Raw genomic sequence first — 21,541 nt, 5'->3', positions numbered from 1 at the left:
CATGCCTTTTTTTGTGAAAGAGAAAGAAAGATTAATCGATAGCTAAAAACTGCCTGTGTCTGGAGACAAAAATGACAATGAGCAACAAAACATCAATTTAGATGGCAATATGAAAACAAAACCATGTTTTCTACATGTTTATAATAAAGTAAATTATACTACTTTAACATAGATTAATTGAAAAGCTTTTTTTCAGCATATTAAAGAGCCACATTTTTGTTTTTTTATTAGACAGATGGACATGCTCACAATTTCAGGAAGAGACATAAACAGACAAAACATCACTGCGGATTGAAAGAAGAGTGTTCACTGACAGCGTACTTCAGTGCCTGATGCCTGCATAAAGCCTTATGCATTAACATGGGGCTACTGCTCTGGAGTCAATACCACCCATAAGGTGTCAGCTCAAGAGACAAGAGTATTGAGAGGGAAATTGTTAGGCAAAATCATCAGTTGATATAAACTGACAGAACACTCCCCATCCCCCCGCCTTCACAGCAGCCAAAGCTGCACTTCATAGTAGCAAAGAAAGATGCCTACAAAACTATGAGTGAAATCAGGGTAATTTGACCATATTAATGGACTGGACTAAGAACTCTTCCATGAATCTGGAAGGCAGGTCACAGTCAACAGGGCTGTCTCAAATCAGATACCTACTCAGTAACACAGGACTGTTTTGGTGATAAAACACGCTGTTTTCCAAGCAAAAAGCAGAAGACCCATAGGGGATGCAGTCCCATGGGTTTAGCTTTTGTTTCCAACAAGATGACAACATAACGTACCACTTCTACATGGTTCAATTGTTCAACAGTGCAAATAAAAGTGAATGTTTCAAAAAGCCCAGTCTTTGAAACTTGTTGATACAAAATGTTGCCTTAGAATATGCTTAGGTCATATAGATAAAACACACCTTTAGCATTTCCATCTGTAGATTCTGAAAAGTGGTATGACTGAGATCAACTATAGTATTCAAATTTTCAAATTTAAATTAGAATATCAGGACAAGGATAGTGAACTAGCTCCAGTGCCTCAGAAGCCCGAAAATGAACCAAATGCTTCATAGACCAAAACTGTCTAAGTATCATGTCTACAAGAATGCGTCACCTCCCTCAACATCAGCCTGGGACCCCAGCTGAGAAAGACCACTCTATGGCAAAGAGATGCATAAGTCTGCAAAGCAGTGTGAAGTGGAAGTTCATTCCACAGTGGAAAAAAAGTTAATTTATAGAAGTGGAAACTTCCATGGGAGTTACTTTTGATAAAATGTTAGAAAGAAATGGTTTCTAAGGTCCAGAATAAAATTTTGATTCAAAATGAATGAGAGAGGGCCCTAAAATAACTTCATACTTTGAATATCCATGTACAGTGTGAGTTATTTCCCAATTAATATTTCATACTCAGGCACTTTTCACACAGCTCTAGAAGACAGACTGGTGGTATGAGGTTAATGGAAGAAGGGCTTCAGCTTAAACCTTCTGCCTCCCATTGAGTTTCTCGTCACCAGGCTATTAACTGTTCTGGTGTATATATAACTGGCGTGTGTGTGTGGCCCACAGTTTTAGCGTCAGGGGACTGAGTTTCTGAGGTGATATTTTTCAAATGTTCTTCCAAGTGTTAATGCTGGGTGATATTAACTTATTTGTTGTATGGGAATAAGAGGTCGACAAAATCCTCCTCTGCATAAGAGAAAGCCAAATAGACAAGAAATCAGGGGAGAAAAAAAAAACAACAAACCAAAACTAAACAAAAAAACCCACAACCATAAGACCTTGTTGTGTAGTAGAGTACAGGATGATGTGCCTTTAGGAAGAAACAGAGCTGCTGAACTGGCAGTTAGATACCAGCACTGCCCTTGGCAGAGTGTTTTGCAGGATAGCTATCTGGCTGCTGCACACACAGATACACCCTCTTCTAGGGGAACATAACTATTCCTATACAGCACATTTTTTGCTTCTTCTATCTTTTACACATTGCTACAAAATTTGAGCCTTGTTAAAAGATTATCTCTATTTACCACTACTGTAGTGTGCTTTATTGTCAACATATTTTTCAGACTGTCCACCTGTGTCCATCTGTGTGCAATAGCATTTCTAAAATTAAACAAAAACTTAACGTATGTGAAGTGTCAGATTAACAACATCCTCTAGAATTTAGAATATTAAAAAAGAATCAGCAATATTACCTTTAAGATACGCCTATGCAGCCTGCACTGTGTCACAGCTCAGTCAGTGCCATTGTGTTTGCAATGGGTTTAAGCTCACGCCAGAGCCACCCAGAAAGCCTTGCAGTCCCCAGAGTCCATCGTGCTATTTTCCTTTTTCCAATTTCCAGTTGGGAACAGTCGACAATCAATGTCCTGGCCACCTGATATTAGGAACAGACATGAACCAAAAGAGGAAAACTTTGCCGGGAGTCCAGAATTCTGCTGTTCTCTCCTGTGCTGGTTTGAGCAAAGGCTATCCTGCATGTGGACCCAAGTCCTAACTCACTGATCAGGACTGACCCACAGATGAGCCTCATACCACTATTGGCAGGATATAAGCCTATCTATAGTGTTTGAACAAGGCAAATTGAAACATTTTAAAGTTTGAAACTAAGGTTTTTACCTTGTCTTAACATTTGTGACATCTTCAGACAAAAGAGAACATTTATTTACCATCATACAAGGTGTGCAGGTATATTAACCTTTAAGATTGCTCTTTTAGTATTGACAGAATTGACTAATCACTTACTAATATCTGAAATTTCCTATTAGCTCTTAAGGTTTTAAGGATATCCAGGGCCCCGTTTCCTTCACTGGGTTGCAGGAACTATGTCTTATATCTTCTTCCACAGAAATTGACGTAAATCTCTGTGGTTCTTTTATTTAACAAAAATAATTAAAAAAAAACATTCCTGGAAAAAAAAATAAGGTAATTTCTGAGCCACCAAAAGGCCTAAATGGAATGTTGACATTAAAACCAACCACAGCCTTAAGCTTCCAAAATTAACTGCTTCCCAATCATGACAGTAAAGTGCAGAGAGAATGAACATACACTTATAAATGTTAATCTGCAAGACTGAATTAAGGGATCATTTCCATGGGTCTCACTGGCTCAAAAAAAATGCCCAGGTTTCAAGAACTTGGTTTTGTTCAATAGAGATTGACAGTGTGAAAACATGGCCAGTTAGATAGAAGACAAAAGCTTCTTGTTAATTTAGGCTTCTTGTGTGTATTTGTGTTTAAGCAAAAAGAAATCAAATATGAGCACTGTAACTGCTGAAATAAGAAATACACACAACAGTTACAAAAGCTGGACAACATGGGTTCCTCTCCTGTCCCCTACAGCAGACCATAATACCATGTCAAATGCAGTCAAAATGTCAAATGTAGTCAAAATGAAAAGCTCCTGCTTTTCAGTCACATTGGTTTAGCTTGTATGCTCCTTACTTGGGAGACCCTCTCCTCATACAAGCTAGAGCTCAGTCTCAGTTTTCATTTCAAGTCATTAATGTACTTATGAAAATAAAAGACAACAGTAATAAAGTTTCTGTCTTTCAATACTGTAGTCCATTGTGAAATACTATACCTAAGACAGGGAGGGCCACAAGCCACAAGGAATCTGATGCAGATAACTGATTTGGAACTATGAAGTTGCAACTATGCTCAGCACTTGTAAGATGCACTTGGAGCTCTAACACGTATGTAAAGATGCATAGAAATAGCAGTTGCTTTTAGATGCTCAGTCACTTTTCCTATATAAACTCTGGGCCTGTTTTTGCTTCCCTTTTGTATTTACCTTATCCTCTATTCACTAAATTGTGAGCTCAAAACGACAACATGACCTAAGCAAAAAACAGGCATCAAAGCAATGAAAGCGGTTTTTTTTTGAAAGGTAACAATTTCAGCAGTATCAAATAAGCAGAAAAAGTACCTTTGCCTTTCAGATACCTTGAGCACCTCTCCCCTTTCTCCAGGCTTCCTATATCAGCTCAGGTGAATGTACAAATTAACTTCATTTTCACAGTACAGAATTTTTCTTACATTCCTTCATGTTCATAGTAGTAGAGGGGTTGAGAACACTGAGAAAAGGGGACTAACAGCAAGTAATTTGAAAGGCATAGTTTATAGGTATATATAGATTGCTTAATCATGCAATTTTTTAAAAAGAATCAGTGCTGAAAACAACCTAATGATTCTGGAAAACACAGAAAGTGTCTCTAAATGTGTATGCATCATTGATGTTAATAGGAGGGCTCTTCCTTTCTAAGAAAAGTCTGATCCCTAAATACTCTTATAAAATACTTAAGAAGTTTGGTTGGTTGGTTGGTTGGTTGGTTGGTTGGTTGGTTGGTTGGTTGGTTGGTTGGTTGGTTGGTTGGTTGGTGTTGTTTTTTTTTTGTCAGGACAGCTGCATAAGGCACAGCTTGGGAAGAAGGTACAAAATAATCTGCACCTTTAATGGACCTTAGAACCATATACAAAGGATGACCACCAAGACAGCATGGTATGGCTAGTTACTGTTCAGAGAATGCAGGAAAAAGTGAGAAAATGCTCAAAATATACAAGTTTACATATTTGCAAACTCAGAGTTTATGTACAAATAAAAAGGGCCAATAATCTACTATGTTATTAACTGTTCTATAGTTTCAGCCTCTCATATATCACAAGCTTCCAAAATTCATCCAGTTTTTCTAATAACAAACCTACATTTTACTTAAATTTCTCTTCAGAAAGTCACAGGTCTTGATTTGCAGACATCAGGAAAAGGGGCCCTTGGTTCCTTTGGTGGGCTGCTTGAAGGATCAGACCTTCTCTTTGTGAAAAATGTGTGATCTGTTTCCAAAAAATACCTGGATTCTGGCATTTCCCAAACTTCTCAGTATCTCCCTCTCCTTAAGGCTATAGGATTCTTGGTCACTGGCCTTTAATGCTGGGAGAGTTCTTTCAGGTTGTTAAGTGGCTTCTCATCCTTTTGATATGCTAACCAGGACAGAGAGCCAAGGTCCAACTGCCATTAACTCTTTCAACCCTGATGTCATTCTGGTGGCACTGCTCTGCCCTCTCCCCAGTTTCTGAAGTCCGTACACCAACACTGACACCAATATGATAAGCAGTTTCCTAGCATCCACCGTGTCACATTTCAAAGTAAAATCACACCTTTCTTCTCACTTTCTGCCCCAACATTGTGCTGTTAGCTGCTACTCTTCCTTATTTGCTGTGCTGTATATTCATCCCAGCCACTGGATGTACTTTCCTATTGCATAGAGAGGACCTGTATTTCTCACTCCTAAATGAATGAATGACTTTGAATATGTTTCAGTAAGGTCAAATGTACCATAAATGGACTGCTTATTGAGCAATATAGATCACTCAGTATCAGCACTTCATTGTCCTTGTTTTATGCTCCTCCAAACTGTGGCATGTAAGCATTTTAAGAGCAGAGATTTTATATGTAATTTCAAAACACTAATGAAAATCCTTTATAGCACTTTTACAGTGCTGGTCCCTGCATAACTTGACTGGAAATATTTCCATTCAGTGATGAGTCTCCATTGACAGTGTTTTTGAGAACAGCCAGTTCTACTCCATTTATTGTGTTCTAAGATACATTACACAGTTCTTAACAAAGCTATTATGACAGGAAAAAATATCCAAACAAATGAAAGCTCTGGATGTTAGAGTACCAAGGGACAAATCTTCTCTCTGAAACCATGTAGAGCTTGGGAATGTTCTTTGATGAGAGCAGGAGCAGACTTGATCTAAAAAAAATTAAACCACAACTCACTCCTATATTGCCACATACACAGAGGAAATTCAGCTGCAGCAATCAACAGCATCTTTCCCTCTCATCCAAGCTAACAGTAATCTGTTCCAGGCAGTCTGAATGATGGTGGTCAACTGAGAAAGTTTTTAGTGAATTTAACTAAAATGATCCGCTAGCACTCAGAGGTATAGACAGCAAGCCAAGACTGAAAAGTAACTTATTTTGAAAAACAAAACAAAGCCAAACAAAATAACCCAACGTTATTTATTTCTAAGTGTATTCATTTACAAGTGGGATAAATTCACTCTATGACTATGTGTGCTAGTTTGGTTTTGGATGGGTTTGGTAGTGGGGGAGGGGCCCCAGGGGTGGTTCCTATAGAAAGGTGCTGAAAAGTTTCGTGCTCCAAAAAATGCAGCCATACCTCTGGCCAAGGCAGAGCCATCAGAGCCAATGGATGGACCTCTGCGATTAACATGTGAAAGTGGAAATTAACTTATATAAGACCTGAGAGCAGAGAAGAGGGAGTGATTTTGAGCAGAGGTGAGGGCAATGCTAGAGCAGAGATACCAAGGTTAGTGAAGGAGAGGGAGGAGGTGCCCAAGCAGAGGTTCCTCTGCAGCCCGTGGTGAGACAACAGGCTGACCCCCTGCAACCCATGGAGGAGCACAGCAGAACAGACCGTGAAAGACCAGGGTGGAGCAGAGGTGGACCTGCAGTCCGTGAACCACGGCACACTACATGGGACCTGCAGCCGTGGGGGGACCCCAAAACAGAAGAGGTGACGGTTCCTGAAGCAGGCCGTGACTCCGTGGGAAGCCCACACTGGAGCAGTCTTGTTACTGATGGACTGCACCTTGTGGGAGGGACTCATGTCAGAGAGGTTTGTGAAGGACTTTCTCCCATGGGAGGGGACCCCATGACGAAACGGGGGGACTGTAAGGAATCCTTCTCCCTGAGGAGGAAGAAGCAGCAGAAAAAATGTGATGCACTGACTCTGAACCCCATTCCCTCTTCCCCTGTGCTGCTGGTGGGAAGGAGGTAGAAACCTGGAACAAAGTAATTTGGGCCTGTGAAGAAGGGAGGGGTGGGGTAAGGTATTTAAACTTTGCAGTTTGTTTTGTCTCTGTCCTGTTTGCATCTGATTAGTGATAAATTAAACTGATACTTTTTCTCCAGGTTGAGTCTGTTGTGCCTGTGACCATAACTGTTGAGTGAATCCTCCTTGTCTCTGCCTTGATTCTCGAGCTTCTAGTTGGTTTTGTCCTTCCCATCCTACAGTGGAGGGGTGGGTGTGAGTGAGTGGCCCCATGGTTCTTTGTTGTCAGCCAAGCAGCCATGTGGTTCTTTGTTGTAAGCTAGGTCCAAACCATGACATCATACAAAATTAATGGAACATCATACAAAAAGTATGATATGGCAGGGTTTTGTGCACACACAGAATATCCAAACGTTCAGCTGAAAGGTGTCATTTAAATATCATTATGCAATAAAATGCCTAGCACAATACAAAAGTGAATAGATCCCCTCCTACCATTTAAAGGAAACACAAGTGAACAATTTATGAGAAACAACAAAAGTCAATGGGATTGTGTGCTACTGTGAAGATGATCTCTCTGTCTGGTGCTTTTTCAATATCACTGATCTTAGAAGTTTTAGCTGGACAGATAAATAGCATAGGAGGCAGCCTTATTTACAACACATCAAATGAAAGATAAGGTGGAGTTCAGCGCAACACCTAAAACAGGAACACCTCTAAGAGTCTATTGCCTTCTGCTCCTTTAGTCACCCTGGCTGCCCATCCCTGTCATGAGTAAGCATCTTCCATGGCATGAGACAGCCCTGCTTCACAAGATGCTGATTCAGTGTGACCATTCTCCTGGTTTCATGGAGAAAAAAGAAAACAAGCACTTTAGTAGAGTGTTAGCAGTCTGCTACAGTAAGAAACCATGTGGGCAGGGCCTGTCACTTCCAAAACTTATTTTACTATTTCATAATGATGAGGTTAGAGTTACCCTGGCTCCCCAGCTGCCCTTCTGGATTCTAGAGCCCCAAAGCTGGGCAGCAGCATACCCCTCTTGTGCAAAACTGGTTGTCTGAGAAGACAAAGATAGCAATAATCTGGAACTGTGTAAGAAAAAAACAATTTAAATCTTATTCTGGCTCCTTATGGTTGACTGTTGAAACCACCAATGAGTTACAAAAGTAAACAGGTACATGATCTCTAGCTACTAAATAAAAGTAATGTCATGACATTCCCTTAAGATCTCCCAAGAAGCCAGCAGTAGTACTGGGAAAAATTGCCCAGTGGCATCTGACTCAGGAAAGCAATAATGTTAAACTGGGAGAGGGTCTGCTCCCTTCACCTGGCACTTCCTGGGATGCAGTGAGAGCACATCCCTTGCACTGCAGTAGCCACTATCACACAACACTTTTCTATTCCTCTGGGTATGCAACCTGAAACAAGCAGAGAGACCCTGTCCTACTCTGTAATTCCTCAAACTGTTTATTGCCAGACTGATACTCCCATCCAAACCCTGCACAACTGAGCTGGGGGTGTAATTCAGGTGGTAGAGCTACACCCCCAACAGATACCGCCCAAAAGCATGAGTCCAGCTGCATTCCACAGACACGGGGCTGCTGCCTGACAGCTGGAACAAAACCAAACCAGTCAAGGGGCTTTGTATGTAAACACAGCATAGCTAATACAAAAAAACATAGGTGTGCTTAGGTCCTCTTACAGCATTTATTTCTCAAGGAAGCTTCACTTAAAATGTCCAGTTTTATGCTTAGTGAGGCTAACTTGGTTATCAATTACACTGACCTCAATCCAAAGCAAGTGATTTCAAATGAGCCATTTGACTTTGACAGTACACAGCAGAATTTGGCCTCTTGTGTTTGGGAACTGACTTTTGAAAAGTGAGAGAAGCATGAGATGAGGACTGAAATAAATACTTATTTACATCAACCAAGTAATACATATAAATGTGCACGTAGTACCAAACTCCCTGGAGAAAAGTGTGTGTGCCCACAGGCACAGAGCATGGGAAGCTGCCATGGGATGAATCAAACCCTGCAACTTCTAAAAAATAAAATTTCCAGTGTTTCAACTACACAAGAATATGTTTCCGAAATTCAGGAAACATATTGCTAATTATTTCCTCTAAGGCGTTACAATTCCAGTAGATTGCAAAATGAGCATGTGAGCAGAGCAAGCTATTCTTCGTTTAGGGCATTAGGAGTTAATCAAATAGTTACAGGTATCTAATCAATATACTACAAGTTAAAGCACATTAAAAAATCACACATAGGACCATTTAGAATGAGAGGGTGAGTCTCGCCTAACTAGATGGAGTCAGCAACACCCAAGCAAGCTGTTTCACTCTATACAAGGAAGCGAACCCAGTGCTTATTCTAGAGTGCATCCCTTCTAGCATAGGTGACTGAAATTAGTTGAAGGATTTTCCTGTAAAGGATCTGTTTCTCTTCATCGACCTTCAGGAGAATCTAGGAAAGAGGTCTCAGACTTAGGTGTGTAGGTGACTGGAAAGTGTTAGTATTGGGAGAGGGAAGCCAGCAGACCATAGAGAGGCATTCTCAGCTGGATGTAATGCACTAGGTAGGAGGTAAGAAGCCTCTCTGAAAGTATTTTCTCCACCCATGGATCAGTCTAACTCCTAATAAAAATTGACCAAATTAATTTCAACTCAAACAGATGACACCTATGTCACAGTTAGCTCAGAGAAGAACATTTGTTCATGGCTTGAGAATTTAATAAAGAGATTTAATACATCCTTATTTCAGCTTTTAATTTGACTTTCCATCCTCAAAGTTTCTCCAGTTCCCTCCTCTCATTGCCATTCCTCCAGAACTTCAGCTAAAATGCCTAAGTATAAAAAATCTCTTTGTTTCCAGGGAGGACATTGGGTGCTTTCTTTACTTTGGTTGTGTCCACCACTTTTTGCATAAGTATTAGGAAACAGTAATTGCTTAACCATACCAAAGTATTTGTAGAAGTTTCTCACACATTTTAAGCCATTTTAATGTCTTATTTCATAGTAATTATTTAGGTTCTGGTACATTTGCACAGATGGACTTTATGTACATTCAGCATCTGTATCTGGATGGCTAAACATTTTAAGTAACCTGATCATTCTTGAGAAGGTAAGGCAGTCTGCATACCCACCACAGGTACAGCCCACCAACCACAATTACCCAAATAATTTTGACTGAAAAGGGTTCTTTCTTTAGAAATCATTAGTGAAAAAAAAGCTCTTTTGCAGTTTATATTACATCCACCTCCACCACCAATAGAATAACTGTCTTCCACATCACCACAGTTCCCCTGGCCACTGACCTTATGTTATCTGCAACCCAAGCTGGATCACTGCTGCCTACAGCTACATCTGGAAAGCAGGCTGCAGAGAAAATAATCACTGGAGAACTTAATTCCAGCAAATCAGCACTGCCCTTTATCTTGGCCTCCAGCAATATTTAGTAACAGGAGATAGAGTCAAACACATACCAAACTAAAGGACCATGAAGATGAAGGATAGGATTATCCACTGAATTGTGAATGTGCAGTCAGTTTCCCAAAGTACTGCTGTCATGCTACCTAAGGTGCAGGTAACATGAACGCTGCAGAGCTGTGTCTCACATTCCTGTAGGTGTCTTAGAAGCAGCTGTGCAATGCTGCTAAGGCATACTTAGTTGTCAAGCAAAATTTGCTAGGCTTATTAGCACAGGAGCCCAGGGCAATGTGATTAAGAATAAATGGAAACTTTAAAATATACACAAGAAAGAGGTAAGCTAAAATTAAAAGCTTGTTGGGTTTTTTTCCCTGTAAATTCCCTCAAGGACAGCATATAAATGTGTAAGTTACAGCCCATGTGATCTGACACTCTCTCAAGAACTATAAACAATGGACTATGAGTCATTATTAGGCTAGAGTTACATTCGGCTCTTTCCCACTGACTCACCATATGGATTATTTGTCTGGTCTTTTGCTCTCCTCCCCTACAGATCATAGATGACCCAAACCTGAAATTTCAGCCTGAGTGTGCTTCACATATCCTAGCTCTTGCAGCCAGGTGACAACAGAAGTCTGCAGGGCTTCAGCACCCAGGTCTGGAGCTCACCACGTCTCCAACATCTCCAGCCATCTGCCAGAGCCTGCCAGCTCCCCAGCAGGTGTGACAGCAGCACCCAGCTGCCACCATGTCTGGGTCATTGCAGTCTGACGTGACACAAATCTACCAACCTTAATAACTTCAGTTAACTTTGCGCAAGAATCAGAAGAGCCATTTCTGCCGCCCCACCTACCAGGATGGTAATTTCTGGCGCAGTGGAGGAAGGAGTGGGTTTGGATAGTTACACATCTTAACCCGCTGCAGCTAGGTCAGACCCAGCAATCCATCAGTCAAAGCTTTCATCTTTCATTTAAAAGAAAAAGGTAAAGCTAGTTCCCAGTCTTCACAGTTGCAGAAAAAAATATGTTGAAGTTATGACTTCCAAGTCTTCAAAGGTGGATTGTAAATAAAAGTGCTGACATTTATTGCTTTTAAGCAAATCACATACTGGAGTGTGACTCATGAACATTGGAACTGGAAAGCACCGAGGCAATCATGTTGAGAATGAGATCATGATGCAGTAGGTGTGCAGCATTCTCTTTTCAGACTATTCACTATCTCTATTCTGCAGTAATAAAGAGGAAAATTTCTTTTCAGTCAATAATAAAGATTTTAATGTGCCTTCTAGTGCCTATGAAAATAATAAAAAACACATTTCTGCTTCACTGAGAAAGCTTTTGACACATACTTGATCTCATAAAATACTGAAGGGCATATGAAGTATTCACATGAATAAGTCAAAAGGCTTCATGGTACTCATAATGGTAAAATTAGGAATGTGCAAAGGCTGGGAACTTAGATTTTAAAAGTGCAAATCACATTGGAATTCCAATCTTCCTTTTATTTATTTTAAGCTGCTTACAAAGAGATGCTCCTGTAGAAAGGGAGATGTACAAAAGGGGCAAGAAGAGGAAATCAACATATTTTTACTGCAGAATTAGTCATGGGGTTACATCAGTTTGATAATTCAGGAGACATTTTGTACACGTATCAGCTTGGCTTGGAATTGAATTCAACTTTAGCAAACTATGAACACTGATTTCAAATTTGAATGAAGTGCACATATTTTTCTACTGAATAATTGCAGAAACTATCACTTTCAGTATTCAGAGTCAGTGTTCTGCTGTTCATGATGAAGGACTTGTGAATTCTGCAAATAAGAAGCTTTGAAGATAGTCACAGGAACATTTGGATAAACAATCAAGCATATATATTTGTTCAGCTGTCCTTCTAAAAAGTACTTACATGCTTGCAACATTATTTTTTCTCAGTTATATTACAAAAGCCTCACCCAAGTTAAATATATCCAGACAACAATTTAAGTATAACAAATACAATAAAAAATTTAGAGTCTGTACCTCTGCCACATCCTTCACAAACATGGAACTAAATTTATCTTTTGCTTTAATGTCACCATGATTCAGACCAGTACTGCCATTTCCACTGCCTGCTTTTTTTCCGTACCAATCTGAAGGCTACAAACAGAAGGACCTTATGCTAACTGCAAGCTGGGAGTTAGACAATAGGCTGCAAATGACAAAGGAAGCAAGCAGTTAGGGGTTAAAAAAAAGATATTATTATGATACAAGCTAAATTTAGACATAGAATTGTAAAGGTTGGTTAATATTACTAGTGTAATGTTATAACAACATGTGTACCCCATGGGCATCTTGATTTTATTTTGCACCTATGATATAGAGCCTTTCACACTTGTAAACAAATTTCTAATTTACACACTACAGAAACTTGAACGTTTCCAAATAGAAGCAACTGTCCTGGTGCACCCATCTAGGGAAGGGTGCTAGGCTCAACCAAAATGGACATTTTCCTTATTGTTCAGACAACTGCTTGCCAGACACCAGAAAAATCTTTCCTGCATTACAGAGCATTAGCAGGTATGTACAATTAAGATTCTAGAAGTATCTCAGCTTTATTTCATTTCAGCATGGTATTAAATTGATCAAAATGTTGCACACATTCATTTAAACAACTATAATTTGTTTTAAAACTCTACAGGAAATCTTGAAAATCTGCTCAACTGAGTAGCAAGTTGAGACAAGCTGCAAATTCACATTCAAAAAATGGAAAGAAAAAAATAGGAATACATGCTCCTGTGATTACCAATGTATTAAGGCATAAAAAGTTAATGAAGATGATGATTTTCCCTTTTCTGTGTGAATTTACAATCTACAGAACACCTGCAGTGACCTGCAAATTAAATCACAGCAAGCAGTGACTTCAGGATGACCTACTGAAAAAGGCTCTATAATTAAATTGTGTGCATATATATTTATATGATATGCATATTCAATATACAATACACTATATATATTTATACAATAAATTTGCATGTGTGCCCCTGTGTATATAAAAAAATCCTTGGGTTTAAACATCAATGCATGGAAGGAATGTTGCCTTTCAATATTCTTCTTAGAATACAATAAATTAATTAATCTGTGGCCAGTAGAACTCCAGAGACACCACTTATTGCACGTTCTAAGGTTACAAAAAACAGTAATAATTGAATTTTATAGAACACAGAATGGCAAGGGCACACTGTTGAATTTCTTAATTGTAGCCAATGTCAGCAGATGATACTATTCGTACTAGAAATCTGTCTTTAAGCCCATCTTGGAGTTTGAAGCTGTACTCAAGCCATGTTATAGCCCTTAGGGTAACCATTGCTGTCTCAGAACCCAACCATGAAGCTGGGCAGCATCCCCAGTCCTGCCCCTGTCATTGGGCATTTCAGACACTGCTGCTCCTTGCACATATTCAAGGCTTCTCCCAGAATGCTGAAGTTCTCCCTTGCATCCTTATAATGCTAACAGATTTGTTTATCACTTTATTTAGTTATATAACCAGCACATAAAACAACCACTCTGGATTTTACAATGCCCCAGAGAAACTGCAAAGCTACAGGCCATTTCCTGATATCCAAGAGGTGAAAAGAACAAAATACAGCTACACCTCTCAAGAAAACTTTAAAAGGTTGTTGGCAAGCCATGGTGAGACGCTGAGCAGCTGATCACAGGAATCACAAGGCAAAAAACATCCCTGCTGTAAAAACGTACTTGACATTCCCTCAGCCTGGGTTTTTTCTCATCCAGTATCATCACAGTCCTATTTTCCTTCCTTGTGTATTGCTATGGGTCATTTCAGTAGAGAAGAACCTCAAAACTTGAAGATGCAAGGTTTCGCTTGCCTCAGTTGTGAGGCACTTCTTGCCAGCTTTGCAGTCACAGAATTGCAATACTACTAGGGCAAATCTCTTCTGTCACGTATGCAGCATTACTGCTCATGTGGATTTCTTGCCAGTAGCTGGGAGGAAATGTTGTTTAGATAGAAATATCAAATGGTTCTGAAAGACAGACTTAGGAAAAGCTGTATACAAGGTTCAGGTCTAAGAAACACAAAGGCACAGAAGACTTGGCCACTAAGAAAATTCCACTGGACATTAAGTTACAATAATTTAGATCTGTTCATTTATGGTAAGTCAGCCATTTTACTGTTGACCTACTTTGTATCAGCAATAATTTGTCACAGTGCATTCTCCAACTGTTACTGAAAGAAAGGTTGAAACCATACATTAAGAGCATAGTGTCAAAGCAACTGATGTTAATTATACCCTGCAATTCCTATGTTGATGAAATTGCCACTGCTAACCATTAATACAGCATTTACTGTCTAAACCCAGCTTGCTCTTCCAACCCTTGAAAGCCACTGAATTAACATCCTGCTTCACAATGTTCACTTTATGCCACATTGGAATGTAAAACTGAAACTTGTAAAAATAACCTCTGCTATTACACCAAGAATGTGTAAATATACATTCCTTTTTAGGAGAGCTATTTATCTCCAGTCTATACATGTTTCACTCTTTAAACTAAAAACAGCTTTAATGTTCTTCAGTCAAGTGGCAGCTTTTGCCAATATAAACTATTTTCCCTAAAAATTATGGCATCAAGTAGAGGAAACTTTGGAAAATGTAGAGTGCTACCTGATTTATGGAAATTCAGAAAAAAGCTTTACACAGATACACTAAAAAGAAAAGCAGCAATGTTCTTCAATTTATTCATTGCTAACCTGCACAATAACAAGAGATCATACTCTCTCAAAGTAAGCAAGGTTAATTAGAAGGACACCTTATGCGGATTTAGTGTTCATGTTCAGTGACATCTGCTTAATTTGGTGACAGAAATGTTTACAAGCATCACCACAAACCAACCAATCCAGAAGCATTAACTGGATTCTTTATGGTTTGCACATCAGTAAACTGTTTTGTAAGGTCCTACTGCTGCAGTACAGTCCCCCCTGCTTCTAAATCATCTCTCAAGCTACTTTTACCCTTTTAAATAGAAGGTACTCAAGAACATATAGGCTTAATAATATTTAGCCTTCAGAATTGTCATCACAAGCTATGACACAAAACAGCACAACTTGATTTTCTGATTCAAGGAGACTCTTCTAGTGATGAACAGGATAGACGTTTTTTACGCTATGAAGCAATTAAATATGAGATCCAAGAAAAGCAGATGGTATTTTCACATCAGAAGAGTGCCTCACATAGGTGTTTTTTTTTTCTAAATTATCATGTAGACAGATAGAACAATAACATGAAAATCTCATTGCACAATGAGGCCTATCAGATCAACCAGAAAATATCTGCAGAGTCAGCAGAAAACTAGAAGCCTAAAATCAGCATTATTAGTAATTGAAGAAAAGTCCTCACATCTCTCTTCAGACCTAAGAACGACCCTAAGGTCTACAGGAACAAAGAGATCGTGGTTTGAATGACTGCTTAAGCCAGATGTACGTCTCCAGAATAAGCAGGAAGAAAACACCTAACTGCAGAGTTACAGAAGAACAGAGATTCTTACAAGATACATACAATTCTCAATAGGAGGAGCATCATTACTGAACATGAATACACAAGTATATAGAATCTGATACCACACATAGCACAGTGCAGGAGTGTGCTGTGAGAAAAATAAAACACTTGCTCACTTAACATAAACTAGAAGGCAATTGTACATTTTATAGAAAGACATTCACTGAATGGTCAACAGGTCTTAGCAGACTGGTCCATCAGTCTAAGAAGAGCTGCAGCATTAAAGCTGCATAGAGCTGAGCCTGCCCTCAGAACAACAGGATTATTCAGGGCTTCACAAGGAAAGCCCAGCTAATTTAACTAACGTGCACTGGGCAAGCAGGTCTTAAATGTGCTCTCTCATCTCTAATAGTAGCATTAAAATAAAAGGCTTGCTGGTTTCATAATGGCACCTTAAATGAAATTCAAAAGTGACAAGCTTGGTGCACTGTTTGTTCTACTTGCACCAAAACATAGGATTGGCAACAAGCCTCATCTTACAGACATACTCCATTTCTCTCAGGAGTCCTTCCTATGCCCTGCTGCCACAGCATGCTAAGTACTTTCAAAATCAGACAAGGGCACATTGTGTGCACGTTGGGGTATATTTAAATTCCAGCTGGAAGAAATCCCAACAACTCCAAGGACACAGGTTGTACTAGTTCCTAGTCACAGCTGCAGTTAAAAATTATGCCATGAATGAAAGCACCCTACCATAAAAGTACTAAAATGTTAACCATCTCAGGGAGCAGGCTCGTTCTTGGTTCTGTGTCACATGCCAGCCTCAGTGATAGAATATCTTGCTGCCTGGCAAAGCTATGCTTATCAAAAAGAAAGTACTCAGTCAATGCTTTCTTAATATGCATAGCTCATGTCAAAGACCAGCTACACAGCTACCCTTTCTGATGCTACTCTTCCTGTGCAGCAGAAAAGACGATAGGCAGCACCGTGATACACCAAGCACAGCTCAGTCAGCAACAAGCTTCATCAAAGCTTTATATAGCTGTACAGGAAGCCAAGCTCAATATTTTTCTATTTGGATATACTCATGCTGTCTGCCGACATGTAATGTAACAAAAATATCTTTTGAGTGCTCCTACTGCTTGCATTAATCTCTTGGTTACAGACTTAATAATTTGAAAGTGTCATCTTAATAGTAGGATTTTTAAGGTAGCAAGATGTGAATCTAAACTTTGACTCTACACACAAGTAACACCTGTACTTTAAAGCAAGCTCATTCTGAAGCTTTGGTAACATGTTATTGGCAGATCCAGATACTGAGCAGGCTCTTTAAAGTTCACTGCTTCAGGATCACTTACGCTTCCATCAGTTTTAGGCCAGAAAGTCATAGTACTGGAGAAGCCCTAGCAATACTTGAAAGTGCTGAACATTGACATACATATGCACATCATGGTAAAATAGTATTTGTAAAGCTTAACTCCAAAAAATCAGTGGAAAAGAAATTGATTAAAGAAAGCTAGACCAGTCTTACGTTTTGCTGATATAGAACCAGTTATATTACAGATCAGAAGACAAAGATTTGAATGGGAGATACAACACATTAATATTGCCACATTGTAAAGGCTCATAGCTGAGCAGGAGCTGCCACAATGCAAGTCTGGAGCTCAGTTGTATCCATAGCCAGCAAGTTTAGCTGGCAAGTAATGATAGTTTTCTCTGCCTTCAGAGCAAGAGCAGCGGTGCTCGTAACTGAAGTGACTGAGTTGGGCAGGCCTTTTATTAAACACTCATAGAACAAAGTATGCAGGAGATATGGAACCAAATGTTGAGTTTTACTCTGGCTCTTTAACAAGTGTAAATAAAGTGGTAAGGAATTTCTCTCAAGTGTAACTAGTCACTGTGCTGTATACAAATGACAGTGTGGTGCTTAAGTGAATCGCATCTCCACATCATTCATTAACTTTGAATACACACAAGCACGAGCTTCTCACTTTGTTTCAACCAGCCTTTTAAGTTTGGGAAAAAAGATCTACATACCTTTTGTTGAATCCCATCTTAATGATTTCTAAAGTGAAAGTCTTGCATCTGAAGAAAGCAAAAGGCGAGCAACCTTTCTGTAGAGTGGTTAACCTGCTCTTAAGGCTATGGGACACTTGTCCCAGAAACTCTTATTGAGCAGGGAATCCATCAGGAAAGAACTGAGAACTTGTGAGCAAGTAGGTCAAAATGGACATTTAGGTTTGCTATATCCTTCATCAGGAAGCCAAGTAAACTTTAATCTTCTGGATTTATTCAAGTCATCTTTGGTGGATGTTATTTCTGTACCTTTTCCTCATATCCTGGAATTATTGGCCCTGGAGTGAATTCCACACTGACCGATTTTAAAAGGTTTAAGGTGACATGTACATCGTGTTTCCCTAAATTTCCCAAGCATTTATATACGAGGTCTTCATTAATCCATGTCTGTACCAAGTGTCCCCTAGCATCAGGGTGCCATTGATGTTCTTATGCCTTTATAGTAACCTATTTCACTTCCACTGTGAGACAAAAAACTTTAACTGATCCTATGTAATCACGACAAGAGATTAATTAAAATGCCAAGATAGGAAACAATTTATTATAGAGAGAAGAAAAATTTCTCATCCAAAATATAGAAATCTGTACAACTTTGCCACAATCAATATACATGAACTGTACAAATTTACACCAGTTCATAATTTACCAAATAAAAGATGACTAACAAAGTTCACAAAATAGATGGTGGTTTGTGGAAAAGACTTTTACCCAATTAAGAACAAGGAAATTACAAACCAGACCTCCACTTTCTAAAAATAAGAAGTTACTCAGTCTTAGAAAACTACAAGCTAGCAAATGTACAGATAGCTGGCTGGTGCTAACACCACAGTTCAGACAGTGTCTTTATATGGTCTTTTTAAAGCCTGTTGCCATGGCAGATTTTGATCACTTGCTACTTTCAAGGCCAATGTAAAGATCTGACCATTTCCCCAGGTCATACTTACTGGTTCATCTTATGTACATTTATACATATTTGTAAGTGCTAGGTAAAAGTCTGAGAAATAAAATTTCCAGTACCATGGTGTTCATAACAGTAAGTCTTGTTACTGAGCTGCCAAAAATGCTAACAATTAATAATGTAATAGTGCAAATTTACTCTGCAAGACCTACTGCAGAGAATCACTTTAGAAATACAGATTGGGGTTGAAAATTGGTGTAGAAATTAAGTAAGATGTCTTGGAGAAACTGACCCTTCCTACATCTTCTTCACTCCCTAGCAAGTTGCAATCATTTTAACTCACAGGCTATTAAATCACTGAAAGGTACTGTCCAAACTATGGCACTGTCACTTTAAAGCATACCACTCTAACGTGTGCCCGATCTTCACAGCTGTGACATGGTTTAAATTCCATAATCCATCCCCAGAGGTGCCCACCCAAAGTAAAAACCAAATTTATCCATCCATTTTAAGGTGATCCATCCATAGACTATATCTTAACCTGATACAGTCATCATATTGTAGCTTTTGGAAGGGCTAGTTCTGCCCAAGAGAAGTTCCTCCTTACAGCTTATTCTGCTGTCTACCATTTGCATGTTGGTGTTATTTTGGCTACCTCCTGCTGGTGCAGCTTCATACAGCACACAGATCGAGCCATCCTCTCCAATACGATAGGACACTTCATACGGGTCAACCCATAGAGTGAGTTCGCTTGGAAGAAGCTGGAACAGTTCCTGACTGCTCAATCCAATCCGCTGTGCTGCCTGTCCAATGAGAGGATCCATTTTATGGTTGATCCGGATACATCGGTAACCTGATCCCTTGCATGGCTTTTCTGGGAACCAGTGGTGTTTATAATGCTCTATAAAATAAAAAAAAATAATAAAAAAATTATGCTCCTTAATTCTGTATTGAAAAATACATACAGTGATCGTTGTTCTCTTGCAAATTTCACACCTCAAGAGGTTGAAAGGCTTGTTATTTTAGCATCGAGTAACCTGAAAAATCATTACAGCCCTTATTTTTGCTGATGATTTACATAAGTGCAGTGTCCCTTGGGAAATACTCACGTACAAAGTTACTGTTTCATGCTACCTTATACAGAGAACAATGCCTGCCATCTGAAAGGGGTGAAATGCAACTTCCTAGCGTTTACAGAAACGAATATAAAAAACCAGAAGTGATTACATACATTGCAGAAAAACACAAAGGCTTCAAAAACTCCACAAACCAAGAAGGAGAAAAGCATCTTTCCAACATCCTGTTGAAATCACACCCATGCTTAGTTCCTCACATTCTAAGAACACTCAAAAATAACTAGGGAAGGAGCTGGGCAGCATTTACCGACTGACTCAAGCTGTATTTCACCACTGCTCTTCCCAGCCTATTTTCCAGGGCGAGATACCAATGACTTCACTTACCTTGGAAGTTTCATCCCACCCAAAACCCCGGCGGTCTGAAGCTACTTGTAGCCACTACCGAGCACACAGGCTCGGGATTACAAAACCCACCGGGCTGCGCAGAAACCCTCGGAATTTGAACCCAACCGAGGCTGTCGGGTGGCTATATTTCCAGAAGAAAAGCGAATTGAGACTCATGGTCCGCCGCTAAATCTTTTTTGCCAAAAAAAAAAAAAAAAATAAAAAAGAAAGTAACTTAGGAGCGGCGTTTCTTCTGGAAAGCGGGCTGTGTGAGCCCTGGGAGCGGAACCCGTGCCGGGCTGCTCCTACAGCTTTGTCTACGGAGTCAAGGCGGGAGGGGAGCTGCCTGCGCGATGCCCGAGACCCTTTTGTTTACAGCCCGTTCCTGCCGCCCCCGCTCGCCGAGGCCAGCTCGGCACGGAGGGTCCTCGGCAAGGGAGCGGCCCGGCCGCCCAGCCCCCGCTTGCCCCCACACTCGCCCAGGCGGCGACTCCTGTCCCTCGAAGGGCCGCTCTCCCCCTTCCCCCTCTCGGGCCCGCGGGGTGCGGCGCTGCCGCGGCCGGAGCTGCCGCCCGCAGACCCGCCGGCTGGGGCGGGCGGCCCCACGGCAGAGGGGCCAGCGCGGCTGCCCGGCCGGAGGCGGGGAGCGGCTCCCGCCGCGCCCGCGCCGCCCTCACCTGCCAGGAGCTCCTGCAGGCTCTGGCTGAAGGTCTGCAGCTGCCTCTCGTTCATCAGCCCCTTGGTCCGCAGGAACTTGGAGATGAAGCCCACGGCCGCGGCGATCTCGCGTATCATGCTGGCCCGGGTGTACAGGGCGGGATGCATGGAGGCGGCGGCGGGCGGCAGCCAGCTCTCCGGGGCGGCCGGCGCTGGGGCGGGACGGGGAGCGGGGCGAGCAGCGCGGCGCGGCACGGCACGGGACGGGGGGCGGCACGGCTCTAACTGGGCAAGGACCGGGCAGCGGAGCCCAGATCACATCCCGGGGGCGGCAGCCTCCGCCTCCTCTTCCTGCGGCAGGGGGGGGCCGGCGGCAGCAGCGGCGGCCGCAGCAGCGCACCCCGCATCTCCTGCTGCGAGGGACGAAGGGAGCTGCCCGCCGGCCGCCGCCTCTTATAGCCGCCGGCGGGCGGAAGTGGCGTCGGGGCGCCGGGGGCGCGTCGCCGCCAATGGAGCGATCGCACCATTGTGACGTCACGCGGCGGGGCGGGGCCGGCGAGCGCAGCGGGCGGGTGACGTAATCGACTGTAAACAAATAGAGCCGGGGCGCGCGGCCGCGCCCGCGGGGCTCAGCGAAAGTGCCTCGGCGGGAGCGCGCCTCGGCGGGGCGCGCGCAGCGGCCCCGCCCCGGGGAGAGCGGCGGCCCGCGGCGGAGGGGCGCGCGCACGGAGCCGCGCGGGCCG

At 41.4% G+C, this 21,541-nt stretch overlaps 1 protein-coding gene across 1 annotated transcript; it reads right to left on the bottom strand.

Moving 5' to 3' along the window:
• Positions 1-18,296: 18,296 nt before the first annotated feature.
• BTG1 (BTG anti-proliferation factor 1) lies at positions 18,297-21,212 on the bottom strand. Its single transcript, XM_051626335.1, has 2 exons — positions 20,819-21,212; positions 18,297-19,582 (listed from the first exon to the last, which is right to left on the bottom strand). Exons 1-2 carry the CDS (start codon positions 20,964-20,966, stop codon positions 19,218-19,220), a joined length of 513 nt encoding a protein of 170 aa, XP_051482295.1. The 5' UTR covers positions 20,967-21,212; the 3' UTR covers positions 18,297-19,217.
• Positions 21,213-21,541: the final 329 nt, after the last annotated feature.

The sequence above is a fragment of the Apus apus genome, chromosome 1, assembly GCF_020740795.1.
Source record: "Apus apus isolate bApuApu2 chromosome 1, bApuApu2.pri.cur, whole genome shotgun sequence".
Lineage (NCBI taxonomy): Eukaryota > Metazoa > Chordata > Aves > Apodiformes > Apodidae > Apus > Apus apus.
Note: the sequence above shows the minus strand (reverse complement) of the source record. Positions and strands in the feature narration are given on the sequence as shown.

Excerpts from the sequence above, each read along its gene's own strand:
- BTG1 (XM_051626335.1), bottom strand. The coding sequence starts at position 20,966 with ATGCATCCCGCCCTGTACACCCGGGCCAGCATGATACGCGAGATCGCC. Across the intron at positions 19,583-20,818 it reads CCTGCAGGAGCTCCTGGCAG|AGCATTATAAACACCACTGG; the intron begins GTGAGGGCGGCG and ends TTTATTTTATAG.